Raw genomic sequence first — 16,399 nt, 5'->3', positions numbered from 1 at the left:
GTTTCCACTTTTTGGCTGTTGTGAATAATGCAGCTGTGAACATTTGCATGCAGGGTTTTGTGTGGACATCCATTTTTCATTTCCCTTGGGTATCTACCTAGGTGTGGACTTACTGGGTTATATGGTAGCTCTGGGTTTAACATTTTCGGAATTGCTAATTTGTTTTCCAAAGGGACTGAATCATTTTACAAATCCTATCAGCACTGGATGAAGGCTTTAATTTTTCTACATTCTGGTCAGTGCTTGCTGCTGTCTACCTTTTTGATGACAGCTATTCTAGTGACTTTAACGTAGTATCTCCTTGTGATTTTGGTTCGCATTTCCCTAATGATTAGTAATATTGAGCATCTTTTCTTGGATCTCTTGGCCACCTGTGTGTATTGTGTGGTCATTTTGTTGAGGGTGTTGATTGATGTCCAAAGCTTTCTGATTTGGATGAAATCTAATCTAATTTACCAAATTTTTCTCTTACTGGTTGTGTTTTTGGTGCCATCTTTGTTTTTACAATAAAAACATTTTATACGTAAATAACATGTAAGAAAGGAGCCCAAAACACAAATAGACAATTCACTGCATTTCCAGAAAGTAAACACACCTATGAAAAACCAGCATGCAGATTAATAAGCAGCACAGCCAGTACTCCAGAAGCGCTCTTCATGGTTCCCCTAAGGTTAACCATGATCTTGACTTCCAACATCATAGGTACGGTTTGCTTGTTTGGGGATTTTATATAAATGGAATCACATAGTAGTTGTTATTCTGTGTCTTTGTTTATTAAAATTCTACGTTAGTGTCTTCTACACTATGGTGTCTACATTTCGTTTGTTTAGTTTCATGTGTAATAGGGTATCTTGACATGATTTTTTGATGGTGTATTTTTTCTGCCGTTACCCACATTCGGATTACATTCAGATCTGTTCTGTTAGAATAGAGCTTCTGTGAATATTCTGTTTGGTCAGCATGCACTTAGAAGGGCAGCCTGGGCTGCAGGAAGGGCATAGTTCTGTCTAGTGGACGCTGCCAAGTAAATAGCCAGTGTTTGCCCTAATACATGCTGTTCCCCGTCTTAGGGATCTCTTTCAACAACCAGGAGATGTTTTCCCAGACATCTGCCTCACCCCTACCAGCCAGCGGAATTCCCTTCATGTATCATTGGCCACAGTTTCTGTACTTGCAGGTTCCTGAGACAGTCATTTCAAGGAAGGTGACAAAGCTGTAATTCTTAGCCGAGGCTCCCCCTGTACGGCTGAGGGGGCCCTTGCCTTCCCATAAGCACTTGGTCTCCTGATACATGGAAATGCAGTTGAGGTTCTGTCTTCGTGGAGGAAGGCGGGGAGGGAGGGGCAGTAAGCCTTGTCTGCCGAAAGTGGAAACATCCAGTCAAACCAATTCGATACTCTCAGAAAAGTGGCTTTTTGCTCCATGAGATCTCTCTTCTTGGAACCATTTTCAGAATGTAATGGGACTTTTGGTTTCAGGGTGGCTACATATTTCAAGCCCTCAGTAAGTATTTTTTATAGTGATTATGCTTTTTGCATTTTAATTTGTGTTTTTACATTGCGTTTTCATTATGCCTGCTGTTATTCCTTGATTGTTGACTTTATCTTCATCGCAGCGTCTCATTGACAATGTGCGGAGGGGTGCCCTCCAGAAAGTGGTTACGGCTTTCCCCCGGAAACAGTGTTTCCCTTAAATTCATTCCTGCTTAAGGCTTAACAGCACATCAGTTAAAAATATCAAATACCATGTTACATAAAAACAAAGGTAATAAAATAACCGTCTACCTCCAGAATAATTTTAGATAGCAAAATTATCTTCTGAGCTACATTACTGTCGAGTAAGGAAGGTCCTTGCTTTTCTAAGGGGTGCGTCTATGACTTCACATACACACAAAAATAGTTTCACTCACTGATAAATTTTATTTGTCTAAAATAACTGTGCTACCTATAACAGAGCCTTCTGAAAATACTTATTTCTGTTTGAATTTACGAGGTTTTTTTGAGTGGTTTTGGATGGCCAGGTCATAAAGCAAGCATCGAGGAGGACAGTAGCACAACACGAGTCCGGGTTACACAGCCACGACTGTGCAGACCAGGGGAAGACATGTCGTAAAGCAGAGTCTGGTCCTTCCTGGAGAGATGGGACCCACTGGTAGGCAAATTCAGGCATAGGTGACATTCTCATTTCCTAGTTGGCGGTCCCTTATCTGCCCTCTGAACTTTTACCGAAAGCATGGCGGGCACTGGTGATTGATTGATTTTGGATTATGTGTGAAATGTAATCATCTCGTTTTAGAACTGTTTTCCCCCTAAGTCAGTAGAAGCTGTGCAGAATCCAGGAGCACCGCTGTATAAACGGCGGTTAAATTTCCTATCTGAATTGTGCTTTTTCTCGTTCACACCCATTCGTGCCTTTCCTGTCCCTACTTGACCTTTTTTTACCCGAGTTGTTTTGGTACACGTTCCACTTCAGTCAAGCGAAGTGACCCTTTACCTTGTCACAGCATTGCAAGGAGACCTCGACTCCCATGTGCTACGTCAGGAGTAGGTTAAAACCCAGGTTTCTAGAATGTCCTTTCAAATAATTCGATTTGCATTTAGTTCCCTGTAGCAGGGCTCCGGTGTTAGCGGGAGAGTCTGAGACCGATGTCAGGAGACCTGGTCCCCTTTCCTTAGCCCTGCGCGTGACGTGGTGACTGTGAGTTTGCTGCAGAAGGGGTCTCGGTGCCGCGCTCTTGAGCGCCACGAGAGCTGCATTCGTTTGTTATGGTTTTAAAGGAAATCACAACACTGAGGCCAATCAGTCAATCAGGAAGTGCTCTGTGTGAGAAACACGGTGTATGTAGGTCTTCGCAGAGCTGTCGTCTTGAGGATTGGGGCGGCCTTCAGTGTTCATCTACCTGTAGGGCCAGGGGAATATCCTCCTGATGCGGGAACGTTTGGGTGGAAATCTGTTCCGTGCGCTTCTGAGTGTGCATTGATTTCCTTAGCCTGTCAGAGTTCACGCTTCTCACAGTATTTCAAAGATTCCGGATGTTTTGGGAAGTTGTCTGCCCCTCGCGTTATCTGGTGTCCATGGAGTCCACGCAAGACTCCCGTTACGGCAGTCCTCAGGGAATTGTGGAGACCGTGTTAACTCTCCTAAGTCCATCCATGTGCCAGGCACCTGCCGTATCTTATTTAATCAGTGAACGATCCCTTAGAGGTCGATGGTATGTGTATTTTTCAGTTGAATAATCTGGTCAAGAGGCGTTAGAGAAGTTGCCCCAGGCACGTCGGCAGTGGCTGAGACTCAGACCGAGTACGCTTCTTGGTCCCGCCACAGTACATGCCTTCTCCTGTTCCTAACAGAATGGCTCGGACTGTCGCTCTAGCTGACTGCAGTTCCGGAAGCGAAGGCCTCTGAGTGTGCTGTGTTAACAGACAGGTACCTTTTCGGGTGCAGTGAGGATTAAAATGGATTTTCTTTAACAGGTTCAGAAAAATGCCTTTTCTTGTGCATTGTAATATTTTGACTACTGTAATTGGATGTAAAATGTATTTCCTGAAGATTAGGTTAATAGACAGTGTACTGGGTATATAAAGTTGGACTATGAAAATTGGCACAGGTGTTTTGGTAGAAGGGCATATTCTGGTCATGCGCTACGTGTTCAGGAATTTGGATTGGATCCTGGGGACAGTAAGAAAGCTGAGATGCGCTTTCCTCGGGAGGGGGACATGATCAGGTTTGCACTGGGTACCTGCAAGGTGGGAAAGGAATTTGAAATGCCTACTTTGGAGACCTGGGGATTAGTTAAGAGAGCTGGGCGGTAAATCTAGCAATAGATTATTGCTCGCGGGAATAAGTCAAGTGGATGGATGTGCGAGATTTTGAGGAGGTAGAAGATGGCAGGACATAGCTCTTGGTTGTTCATAAAGGAAGAAGATGCTGAAAGAGGTTTCCGGCGTGGGTCCGATAACAGAGCAAGGAGCACGAAGGGGGACGCAGTTTTGATGAGTTGGTACAGGGACTTCGGTTGTGAAATGCTAATTTTAAAATATTTCAGTTGGCGGTTTAGTAAAGGGATCTAGACTCAGGGCAGGTTTGGTGAAAGAGGTTGGTTTTGGAATCACGGGCATCTAGATGGCAAGGGAAGACCGGGGTGGGGTAGAGGATCGCCCACCAGGACTGGCTCGGTGGGGAGAGACGAGGCACAAGGGCGCACCGTGGCTCTCCCCGGCCCTGTCCATCCACGCTTTCCCTCACTGATCAGCCTGATCCCAGAGGCACTTGAGTTTGTGACTCTGATAGAGGGGGTCCAGCTTTCTCTAACGGAAGGCCTTGGTAGTGATCTTGGACCTTTAGGAAAATAAAATAGGTGAGGTCAGGCGGCATAATGAGAGAATAACCAGACCGAAGGTAGATGAGCGTACCTTTGTTTTCAAAGACTTGCAATACACTTTTAATATAAGACCTTTCTGTTGGCACCTCCTGCTTCTCCTCGCCCCCCTGGCTCGAGCCAGCACTTAGTTGATATCTTCCAGGAGCTTTCCAGATAACATCTCTTGCCCTTGTAATGGCCTGAAATGTTAGAGGGTTTTATCCCTCTTTTACAGTGGAGAGTCTCAGAGCTCAGGTAATTTCCCCAGGAGCTCAGAGTAAGCCTGTGCATTCACGTCTCGGCGCTGTGTGCTCTTAGCATCAGGCACGGCCTGCTTGGATTGCTGGCCGTTTCTCAGTTTGCACACTCTTTATTCATTCTTTCTCCTGGCTTTTCTTGTCTTTAGAGAGAACGTGTGTGTCATTCCTCTGCGTTGTGTGACATTCACGCTGAGAGGGCTGCTCTGATCACCGTCTTCTCCCTTTCCTCTTTGAAGTAGAGAGCTGCCACGGAGCTGGTGCAGCCACCCTGCCTGGGCCGCATCCTGGCTCTGTCCCCATGGGCTGTGAGACTCTGGGCACTCTCCTTTACCTTCTGTGCCTCCATTCCCTTCTTGCTAAGATGGGTGGTGGTGACAGTCACGGTAGCATCTGTCATCAAGATGATCGTGAGGATGGAGTGAATGTTCGCCAGTGTTTGTGAAGAACAGTGCCTGGTGGCAGGTGTAACATCTGGACACAGTAAGTGGATACGAACACGCAGAGCATCCTCTATAGTTTATGTTGCACACAGATGCTTTTCCCTTCTCTTTTTCTTCTGTTGAATTATAAATTTTATATTTGTATTTATTCACACCCCGTACTCCCTTATAAAAGATTTGAGGCCTTTGTGTTTCCAGTGTTGTGGGCAGTGAACACTAAAGCCCAGGTATTAATTGGTGCTCAGTAAGTGTCCTACTCAGAACTGTTTTGTCAAATGTGGTTTTTATTTGGGAGCAGTGGCGAGAGAATGCCGACATTATTTACTGACTCACTGTACAGAGCGAACAGATGCAGTCTGTAATGACTTCCGTTCCAGAGCCCCAGGACCCTCGGACGTCTCTTTGCTTTCTTTATTTTCTAGAATAACAAATGAAATAGATGTTCAGTTACAGCAATTTAACTGCAGCCATAACTCACAATTCAGATTTTCTTTTTTAGAAAAATAAGAGAGGGGATAAAAAAATAAGATCGGATATTTCTTGGAAAACGAAGAAACCAGTGTCAGAGAATCTGTTTTAATTGCTTCTGATCTAGCTTATATACAAATGACATCAAAATGATGTGTTTGTTTTCTTTGGCTCCTGAGACTGCCCCAACAAGTCTTTGTTGGTGACTTTCCTGAAGGAACCTTCAGTTTTTGAGAGAAGAGCTCTAACGGTATTAGGACAGGAGAGCAGCCAAATCAAAGTAAACAAAAGGAAATTAGCATTCAAAGAGGAGGGCATCCTACTTTGAAAAAAATATTTTTATAAATTACATAGAACTCTAGTGCCTTTTGAATTGTGAATTGCGAGCCCTAAGAGCACCGTAAATAGCTTTTGATATTAATCTATCACTAGCTGAGGTGGCTCTGAAATGTTTTCACGTATCCTCCTATTTTTCTTCTACCTTATCTAAGAGGATAAGTAATTAAGTTCAGGCACACATAACAAGTAAGTGACAGTCAGATAGAATTTCAAATAATTTATTTTCCATTTCATGCTGTACGGCGCTTTGTCACCATTATATTTGTCTACACCTTGGATGTCCTTCTCTGAATAATGGCTGCATAATAGATTGACTATGACACCTTAAAGTGCAGCGGCACCTGGAAGTAATACCCACTAAATCTCCGTTTCTCTGCAGATGAATGGCGCTTCATGTAATTAGGAGTGGATCTGGGGCGAGGGGGTGCTTTCTCTGCTCTTTTTCAGTTAATTATTGCTCCTGTTTTGTGACTCAATACATTTCACTTCCAGTTTCCTGTTCTTGGTTTTAAGTTTGAGAGCCTAATATCTTCGTTTCAACCCTCTCCCTATCAGAAGTGTAGCTGAGAGCTTATCTTTTCTTTCCCTGTTTCTAATTCTGTAGCTCTTCCTGAGCGCTCTGAGCGTGGCTGTTTGCAGTGGGCCAGAGCACAGCTGAGGTGACACTCTTTGCTCCTGAAACTCAGAGTCTAGCGGGAGACCGGGGGTACCTGTCCAACGTTGAATTTCTTTGGGACGAAGGAAAGCAGTGAGGCCAAATCGGGACCCACAAGCCAGGCTCTCTTCTTGCTGAGTCTAGAATAGGTGGTAGCCCAGCTCATAGGAAAGTTCTCGATGACTGTAGTTTGGCAGAAAAATGCTTTTTAGGTACAATTGCATCTGAGTTCATAGGTGCATTGAGTACTTCTTTTTCTTAATTAAAAAAAAGTTTTTTTACATTTATTTATTGTGGAGAGACAGAGTAAGACAGAGCACAAGCAAAGGAGAGAGAAGGAGACACAGAATCTGAGCAGGCACCAGGCTCTGAGCTGTCAGCACAGAACCCGATGTGGGGCTCGAACCCACGAACCGTGAGATCATGAGCCGAAGTCGGACACTTAACTAAACCGAGCCACCCAGGCACCTGAATACTTCTGATTTATCAAAACGTATAGGAGCTGTGATTCTCTCAGGTTTTATTTTTATCCATTGAAAGAATAGATTAAAAGAATACTAAAAGTGGAAGATGACTTGTCCTTCAACCCAAGCATACTCTTTTCCCTTATTTAAAAAAAAAAGATCACTTTGCAGTCATTTCAGCTACCTTTTGACTTGTTTTCTGATACTCACTGCTCACCTTCTTGGTTTGTGTGGCTTTGCCCTGCTGGTTTTATCCTAATGCCTTTATTTTATTTCCTTAAACTTTTATTTATTTAAGTAATCTCTACACCCTTCGTGGGGTTTGAACTCCTGACCCCAAGATCAAGAGTCACATGCTCTTCCAGCTGAGCCAGCCAGGTGTCCCAATGCTAATGCCTTTATATTCCGCCTCTGTGCCTTTCTTTGTATTGCCTCTGTCTTCTCAATGATCTCTAAAAAGAGATGGATCTCAGATCTTTCCCTTCCCTCGTTTTCTTCTCTTCCTTTGTAGCTTGGTTGGTAGCACAGCCTTAACACCGCTGACCATTCCTCCAGAATGATTCATTTGTCCTAATAGGACTTCGGAATTTTCTGGGTTTCCTCCTCCACATTTCATGTTTGAAATTCCCCCTTTCCTCATCTCACCATTTCTGAAAGCTCAGTCTTTACCCTTCTTTCAGTCTCTTTTACCACTGGATCCGTGGGTGGCCTGACTCCCCAAGGCTCTCTGTCTAGATGTCCGAGGTGCCTGCATCCTGTACCGTCAGCCCTCCTCCCAGAAGTCCTTTCGTTCTGTGTGCCTCACTCCTGGGAGCCAGCTGCACTGTTGGCGGTGGAACTGCCAACTCTTCCTTACACCTGAACTCCTCTTGCTTTTGCTCAGTGATCTGGGCTAGAAACCCGTTACCCCTTTTCCTTCATAGCTGTTGGTTCATGAAGGTCGTATCTGTTTTCATCTCCACTGTCTGAATCTTCGGTGCGTCCGTCTATCAAATGCCTCTCAAGGCCCAGGAAGATAGGGAGAGTTTGGACAAGTCTCAGGACAGGATGGGGAATGGCATTCCAAGGGAGTGGAACGTAAACAGAACAGGAAGGCTGGTGTGAATGGTCAGGAGTCACACCTGATTTGCATGTTTCGGTGACAGGATGGGGAGTGGTGGGGTTAAAGAAGTTTAAGAAGTGGGCAGGAAATAAAGCAAATTAGACATTTCTGAGTGGAGGAAATGTGGTGAAAGCAGGCGTTAAGGAGAAATCAGTTGGGCTTTATGCTGCAGATGATTAGGAGCCTGGAAAGGCAGAGTTGGAGATCCAGGAGAGGGGGTCGGGGCAAGGTCACCCTGGGGGTTGGGGCTCCGAGGGGAGAGATGAAGAAGGCACCTTTGAAGGGAGTTGGTGTCGGTTCTAGAGATCCCCCGCTGGAGCTGACCTGCAGCCCTTGCAAAGGATCTGCCCAGGAAACCCTTGAGGATGGATCTCACAGAGCTTGTGTGAGCGCGAGCCGGGCTGGGGAGCGAAGGTTGTGAGTCATCAATGCCTCTTCAGCCTTTACGGCTTTTTCCATTCCTCATGATTCATTCTTTTGTACTTCACTGCTGTCGTGTTATTTATGTTAATAATAAACCTCATTTATCTTGAAGAGAGCTTTCTGTTAGGCCGCCATGAAATCCTCAAACTTATTTTTCTCGGTGACAAATAAGTGATTATCAGGCTGCGGCTTGTCACAGTTTCATAACTTCGGACAAATTTATCGATTGCTGTGAGTTAAGTACATTAAGATTAACGTTGTACGGGTGCTAATGGCAAGGCGGCACAATCAATTGCAGGAAATTTGAATTTGTGAGCCCTACAGCAGGAGCTCAGAGATTTTTCTCTTAAACTGTAAATGGGTGCTTTCCAATTGTTATCCGATGGTCAGCTTTTCTCTCTTTTTTAGTAGGAAGGGGTGATGGTCGTGATGCCAGTAGAGTAATTCTGGACCTCTGCTTCCTGGTTCTCTGTAACACAGACATCGTGAATGCACGTGAGGCCACATGCACTGAGGCCTCGGGGTGGGGGCTGGGGGGGGGGACAGTAAGAAGTGAGGAGAGAGTTGGGTTTGGTGGAGAAAACCACTTTCTTCTGCTCAGAGACTGCCGAGGTGCAGGAAGCCAACACCTGTGTCCTGTGAGGGAAAGTCTCTGAAGGAAGAGAACCGTCCGTTGGTTTGATAGAAGTCCCCCTCTTTCAGCTGCTCTTGGTAGCCATAGTGGGAGTGAGGGTTCAAAAGGCAAGAGGCAGGCCCTCCGCCACCTGCCCTTCCGTGGGTTTAAGCTCCGGAGGGCATCAGTGAGTCCTGCTTGCTGTCACCTTCAGTCCCGTGGCCCCTGATGGAGCGAGTGTAGGCAGCAGGGACAGTGATGATGCTGCGCAACCCTAAGACCATGGGAGCCATGCATACTCCAGGCTTCCCTGTCGGTCGGTAAGCTGCTCTCTCCTCAGGATTCTTCATCCTGCCTCTCTGCCTTTGCTGCCTGCTAATGAGTGCAAAACATGCTCGAAATCTCGGGATGAGTAGAGTACTGTGTGCAAGGAAGGAGAGGCGTCAAGAAGCCAGCCTGGGAAGACACAGCTCTCCAAAGGTTGCAGAGCCTGAGGCTCCGACAGGTTGGTGACTCGTGAAGTTCATGGAGCTGACGAGCTGTGAACTGAACGAGAATCTGCGATTCGGGATTGCCAGCTCAGAGGTCAGTCCTGAGAGCCAGTTGCCTCTAGGAAATGGTCAGTAGAGTTGCAGGGAAGGGCCCAGGGTCCCGCATCTGCCCTCCATGCTGCGCTGGAGACCGTACACACCCCAGAGCACGTCTCTACTATCAGGCTTTGAGGTTGGCCTCCAGGTTCCCTTGACTGCTAACGACCGTCTGTGTGGACCTCGACGAAAACCTCCCTTGGCCTTGATTGGCCGCTTCATCATTTCCTAAACCACGTTCTTAATATCAGTGGCCTTTCCATTTCAACTCATTTGTCCCTGAACAAATTCTGGAGCACATATCCTTGACATGGTGCATATTTAGTAATAAGGTACATACATGCACCAATACGTGTTTCATCTGTATCTTTTTCCGTCCGTATAATTGTTTGGGAAGCATAGGGAAATGAAATTTTTAGAAGGATGAGAATGAATGAGTAGAAGTTCTGAAAACACTTCATTAAGGTGGAGAGAGAGGAGGGGGTAAGATAGGTGGTGTTATGGGCTGCATTGTTTCCCCTCCCTCATTCATGTGTTGAGGTCTTCAGGATGTGACCATATCTGGAGACAGAACCTTTATAGAAGTAATGCGGCTAAAATGAGGTTGGAGTGGGCCTTATCCAGTACGAGTGTCGGCCTCATACAAGACGAGGAAATTTGGATACAGACACACAGAGGAAAGATGATGTGAGGACACAGGGAGAAGGTGGCCATCTACAAGCCGAAGAAAGAGGCCTCAGGAGAAACCAAACCCGCTGATGCTGACCTTGGACGTTCAGCCTCCAGAACCATGAGAAGATAAATTTCTGTCGTGTCCATCACCCAGTCTCTGGTGCTTCGTTAGGCTGCCCGAGTAAACTCCTACAGGGGCAGTGAGGAAGGGCCCCGGGAGCCCAGAGAGAGTGGAAGCGGAGAGGCAGCGGAATTGTGGAGAACCGCGTCAGTGGATCGTGCATCGGAGTTTCCACGACTTGGTTACGGCCGGGGTCCAGCACGCGCGGGGCCTCCGCCTGGGCCTTGAGTTGACTGTGTCCTAAAGGTGGGGAGCAGGGCGCTCTCACGCTGTCTTGTAGTGAGAGCAGAGCCTCCAGGAGAAGACGGTCTCCAGGTAGGCGCGGAGCAGAGCTCTGTCTCCAAATCTTGGGTCCCTAGTTGATTGTGAGGGAAGCATCTCTTCTGCCTCGGAACTGCCAAGTCGTGGGTGATCATTGAAGACCCAGGTGGTAGAATGAACAACAGGTGGTAGAGATTTTGTGTCGTGTGCCAGTCACACACGAGTCATAGCGAGCTTTCATTGTCCTCTCTTAGCTTGGGTCTGCTGAAGTGCCAGCATTTTCTTCTATTTAAAAAGAAACAGACTTTGTCCTTTTAGAGCTCTTTTAGATTTATAGGAAGATTGTGGAGACAGTACAGAAAATTCCCATAAACCTGTACTCAGTTCCCCTGCTATTAACTTATTACCTTAGCGTTTTATGTTTGTTATAATTAGTGGACCAAAATGTGTACATTAAGGTTTTTTTATTTTTATTTTTAAAATTCTGTTTTAGAGGTCAAGAGTGAGTCGGGGAGAGGGACAGAGGGGAAGGGAGAGAGAATCTTCTGTCCAAGAGTCCTAGCGATTTTCCGTTATCCACACTGAGCGTGGAGCCTGATGCGGGGCTCGATCCCAAGGCCCTGGGATCATGACTGAGCCGTAATCAACAGTCAGATGCTCAACTGACGGAGCCACCCAGACACCCCTATACGTTAAGTTTTAATTGTATTGTTTCCTTAGTTTTAAGCTAGTTTCCTTTTTGTGTTTCAGGAGCTCACCAATGATGCCGTGTTACATTTAATTCCCGTGTCTTCTCAGGCTTCTTGTGCCTCTGACATTTTGTCAGGCTTTCTTGGTTTTTGTTGACCTTGGCAGTTGTGAGGAGTACTGATCAGGTGTTCTGTAGAATGACCCTCTACCGAGATTTGTCTGATGCCTGCTTCATGATTCAACTGGGGTTACAGTTGTTGGGAGGAAGACCACAGGGGTAAAATGTCGTTTTCACCACATCCTGTCAAGGGTGCACGCTGTCAGCGCGACTGATGACTGTCGATTCTGACCTTGCTCACCTGGCCCAGGTACGGCTCAGCTGGTGTCTTCACTGTAAACTTCCTTTCTCAAAGTCACCATGCGAGCATGCGCCTAAGGAGTGGGGGCCCTCAGTTTCTTAAACACAAAATACTGTGGAGCAGTGTTTGAACATCGGGTGGGTGATCATGTCGCAGAATTACGGAGTGGCAAGGCGAAACACCCAGCACACCGTGCTTTTTCTTTCTTCTCGTTTTGTTTCAGAAAAAAATACTTTGTAACATTGCTGTGAGAAGTAAGAAAAATGTTGATTTGAACTTTGCAGTTCGTTGAATAAAAATAGATCTGAACCTTGGGCCTTCTTTGTTTGTTTAATTAAGGCGTCGGTTCTTATCTGTACCTCACACTTATCGGCGCCACTGGGATTCCCGTGCTATTGTCACTGCCCTAAAAGGAAAGATTAAAATTGGTCTGTCTTTTATTATTAATGGAAATGTTATAGAACATTGTTTTCTCAAAGGCAGTGCCTTGACAGTTACATGTACTGGTGGTCATTAGCCTGTCCTAGCTTGGCCTTGAATGTGGTCTTTTTCTAGGTTAACTGTTTCTATTCTAGGCAGAGGACTTCATTATTGCCCTCTAGTGGTCAGCTTTATCATCTCGAATTCTAGTTGGACAAGTCAGCAGTAGAAAAATCAAATTAGTGACTATTCTCATGATAATTTTCCCTCACGTTTTAATACGGATGCTAAAATGACATGGTGATTGAATTTTAACTAGGTCCTTTTGATTAGAACTAATATTTAAATGGGGCAGTGTTTTAAAGTGGTAATTCTAACCTGATTAAAAGCTATAGTGAGGAAGGTAGCATCCTAGGCAGACAATTTACCTAGCTACTGTTTTACTAAGAACCTCAGTGGGCGTTTGATTTTAACGAGGGAATTGGATTTGGCTTCTCGCAAGTGTTTTATCAGTGCTGTAGGAGCAAGTGCATATTCTAGATAAACTTGAAAGCTACAAAGCTTTATGAAGCTAGGAATGAGGGAGTCCTCTCGAGCATTGTTGGTCCTCCCTTCCCAGATAAAATTTTATCTCTGCTGCAGGAAATGGCTTTCTTTTAGAGCTCTACATCAACGTTCATCATGTGACCGTGACCTTAAGAAGATGCAGCATTTATAGGGTGCTATCTCTGTTTATCCCTAGAGAGTTGAAATAATTCACCCGAAGTGGAGGCTGGCTTTGTCTTATTCTTGATGGAAAGAGTGAGTGACACAGTATTTGATTTTGCAGGAATGAGTTCTGGTGTTTGTGCCTCAAACCTGAAGTTTTGTTCTATTGAGAACCGGAGGGGGAGGCCATCTAAGGAAAGGCAACGAAGTCAGTGTGAAATCTGCCAGCCTCTAGGTGTCGTCCTGATGAGGAGGAAAGCATAGCCAGAGGCAGTGATCCCCTGAGCCTTGCTTCCGGTCAGAAATGGGAAGGAAGGGGTTTGTGCGGAGGGCCGACTGAAAGCAGTGGTCCATTAGGGTCTGTTTGGGCTACTTGGGCACACGCGATACCGTCGAGGTGTCATATGTATAATTTAGGAGACGTTGGTCTCTCTTCGTGGCTCTGACTAGAAGTGCGTTGTGACGAGTGACCCGTCTGTTTCTTCCCAGCTCCACCTCATCCACTGGAACGCCACCCTGTTCGGCAGCATTGACGAGGCCGTGGGGAAGCCCCATGGAATCGCCATCATTGCCCTGTTCGTTCAGGTAAGTGGTCTTCTGCTGCAGTTGCTGGGCTGTTCAGAGATGCTTCGTTCTCAATCATTTGCAGAATAGTTGGTGTTTTTTCTCAATTTTGTTACTTAAGTTCCTATACAGAACACACAGATCATTTAAAATTGGAAAACTTGATATTTCTGGCTCATGAGAGAACGGCTGCATTCACTGGTAGAAAAAACGGTTCCTTCTGGGGTGCCAGGGTGGCTGACTTTGCTCAGGTCATGATCGTGCGGTCCGTGAGTTCGAGCCCTGCATCAGGCTCTGCTGAGAGCTTGGAGCCTGGAGCCTGCTTCAGATTCTGTGTCTCCCTCTCTGTACCTCTCTCACTCACTTCCTCTGTCTCTCAAAAATAAACATTAAAAAAAGAAGAAAAAGAAAATGGTTCCTTCAGTTAGTAGAAAGTTTCTTCAGACTGGCTTTCAGGGCCTTTGGAGAAATGATGTAGAAAGTGTCTCCTGAAGGCAGAGTTCATTTTATTGATGAAAAAAATTTTTTTAGAAAATGTTTTTGGACCCTGGCTGACTCTGAAATTGAAGAAAAATCAATAATATAATCATGTAGTAGATTCTTTTAGCTCTTTGTTATTAATAATTTTCACTCCCAAGAAGATTTGAAGTGTCTGATAGAAAACAGTGATAAAATAAGATGTTGACGGCAAAGATCATGATGGATATAGTCCATATAAAGTTTAGATTTGAGCTCTGGTGAGCAAAATAATAAACAAGATTTATTACATAAATTCTGTGAAGCATACAAAAACAGACCACCTACTTTCAAAGGTAAAAGTTTAATCTGCGTCCTCCCGTGGATCTTTGAACTTTGTCTTATCGTCTGTTGGATGCCCTAAAAGATTAAGAGGCGAAGGAGACCCTGCTGTCCCCGTCCCCATCCTACAGAAGAGAGACCAGGGGCCAGAGAGGTCAGTCATTGTTTATAGTCACGGAGATTTAGTGTCAACGTCAAGACCAGAAACCGTTATTGCAACTGTATGTGGTTTCAGGCTGCCTCGTGGAGACCACAGGACCAGAGCTGCAATATTAGCATGATGACCTTCAGTGACTTAATTTTCCAAAGAGAGGTGGGCCTTTGCAAACTTGCTTTTTTTTGGGTGGTATATATTTCTTCTCTTTCTTTTTAAATTTTTTAAAATGTTTTTTATTTATTTTTGAGACAGAGAGAGACAGAGCATGAGCAGGGAGGGGCAGAGAGAGAGGGAGACCAGAATCAGAAGCAGGCTCCAGGCTCCGAGCTGTCAGCACAGAGCCCAACGCGGGGCTGGAACCCACAAACCGTGAGATCATGACCTGAGCTGAAGTCAGAGGCTTAACCGACTGAGCCACCCAGGCACCCCTCTTTTTTTTCTTTTAAGTTTATTTATTTTGAAAGAGAGAGAGAGTGGAGGAGGGGCAGAGAGAGAATCCCAAGCATGCTCCACACTGTCGGGGCAGAGCCTCACCTGGGGCTCGATCCCACAAACCATGAGATGGTGACCGGAGCTGGAATCCAGAGTTGGATGCTTTAACTGACCGAGCCGTCCGGGTGCCTCTGGGTGGCATGTATTTCAGCAGTGTTGTTATGTACAACAGTTTTCCATTATAGATTTCTTTTTTGGATATTTGTCTATTGCTGTTTGAAAGCAGCCAGCTGGTTTTAGCCTGTTAATATTTTAAAATCAATATCTTGAAAGTATGACCCATGTCCTGGAATTGAAAAACAGGTTCTTACAGTTTTAAATGAAACTTTTTACTGTTTGTTTACGTCATGGATCTTTTACAGGCAGGGCCCTCTATTCCTTCCATTTTATGACTGCATTGTATAAATAGAATGAAGTCACAGTTATCAAGGTACCAATAAAAATAGTTTTAATTGTAAATACACATTTTTATAATCCTTAGTGTTACTAAAGTATAGTAGCTATTAAAGTCTATTTCTTGAAACCTGAAACAAGTTAATAAAGCATCCAAATTTAAAACTCTGAAGCAATAGAAATAGAAGGCAATGTCTTGTTATTAAAAAATAAGAGTAAAATAATAATAAAATAATGCAAATAACCGAGGACTCATATAGAAAGGAAATGAATGTGTTAGTTTCATCTCTGGAGTTGATACTCACTAAATATTTGTGAGTGGAATTAAACAGGACTATTTTCACTTACTGATTCTCAGCGTATTAAAGGTGCACTAGACTGAGCCCTGGGCCCGGGCCCGGGTGTCAGCATTCTGGGAGGAAGTTCATCGTTGTAAGCACGGAGAAGCTTCAGAGCATGCGCCCTCATTCTGACTTTCCGCGTGTTTGCTGTGCGGGAAAAATTAGTATCTAGGAGAGAGTAAAGCTGCAGAAACTTTGAGACCAAAATTTCCTGAAGGAAAGGAGGACTGAGCAGACGTGCCCACGGAAGCAGCAAGGAGAAGCACTGAAGTCCATCTGGCGGCCTCACGCTTAGGCAGGAGGCGCGCAGAGGGAGGGGCGGAAGGCCGAGGCAGTGAGTGTTGGCTTCCCGTTCAGAAAGCGGCTCACGAAAGGAAAGGCAGACGGAGTAATACCTCGTGCTGAGGCACACGGATGTTCTCTTTGTTTCACTTTGAGATCTGCGATCTGCCTGTATTTTTATTTGATGCCAAAAACACCGTGCAGATGCAGAGTTTAAAAATACTGGAAAGAAAAGGGGTACTTGATATCGAAAAGTCCCGGGGGAGACAGAGGATTTTTGTGGATGGACTGACCTCGGAAAGAAGGGGGGGGGGCCCACCTTTCTTCACCATGGAGGGTCAGGAGGAAAGAGTGGGTAGAAATGGTATGAATTTGAAGGTGAAGAATGGCTGGAAATTAGAGGAGCTCATGCCCTAAGATTATGATCTTC

At 45.2% G+C, this 16,399-nt stretch overlaps 1 protein-coding gene across 1 annotated transcript in view; it reads left to right on the top strand.

The window, feature by feature from the left end:
• The window catches only part of CA8 (carbonic anhydrase 8), an 86,599-nt gene that overhangs the window by 29,052 nt on the left and 41,148 nt on the right, over positions 1-16,399 (top strand). The window contains exon 4 of the mRNA XM_029923400.1: positions 13,432-13,527. Within this exon, the coding sequence (XP_029779260.1) occupies positions 13,432-13,527 (96 nt within the window). The remainder of the gene's footprint in view (positions 1-13,431; positions 13,528-16,399) is intronic.

The sequence above is a fragment of the Suricata suricatta genome, chromosome 15 (genome assembly GCF_006229205.1).
Source record: "Suricata suricatta isolate VVHF042 chromosome 15, meerkat_22Aug2017_6uvM2_HiC, whole genome shotgun sequence".
NCBI classification, from domain to species: domain Eukaryota; kingdom Metazoa; phylum Chordata; class Mammalia; order Carnivora; family Herpestidae; genus Suricata; species Suricata suricatta.
Note: the sequence above shows the minus strand (reverse complement) of the source record. Positions and strands in the feature narration are given on the sequence as shown.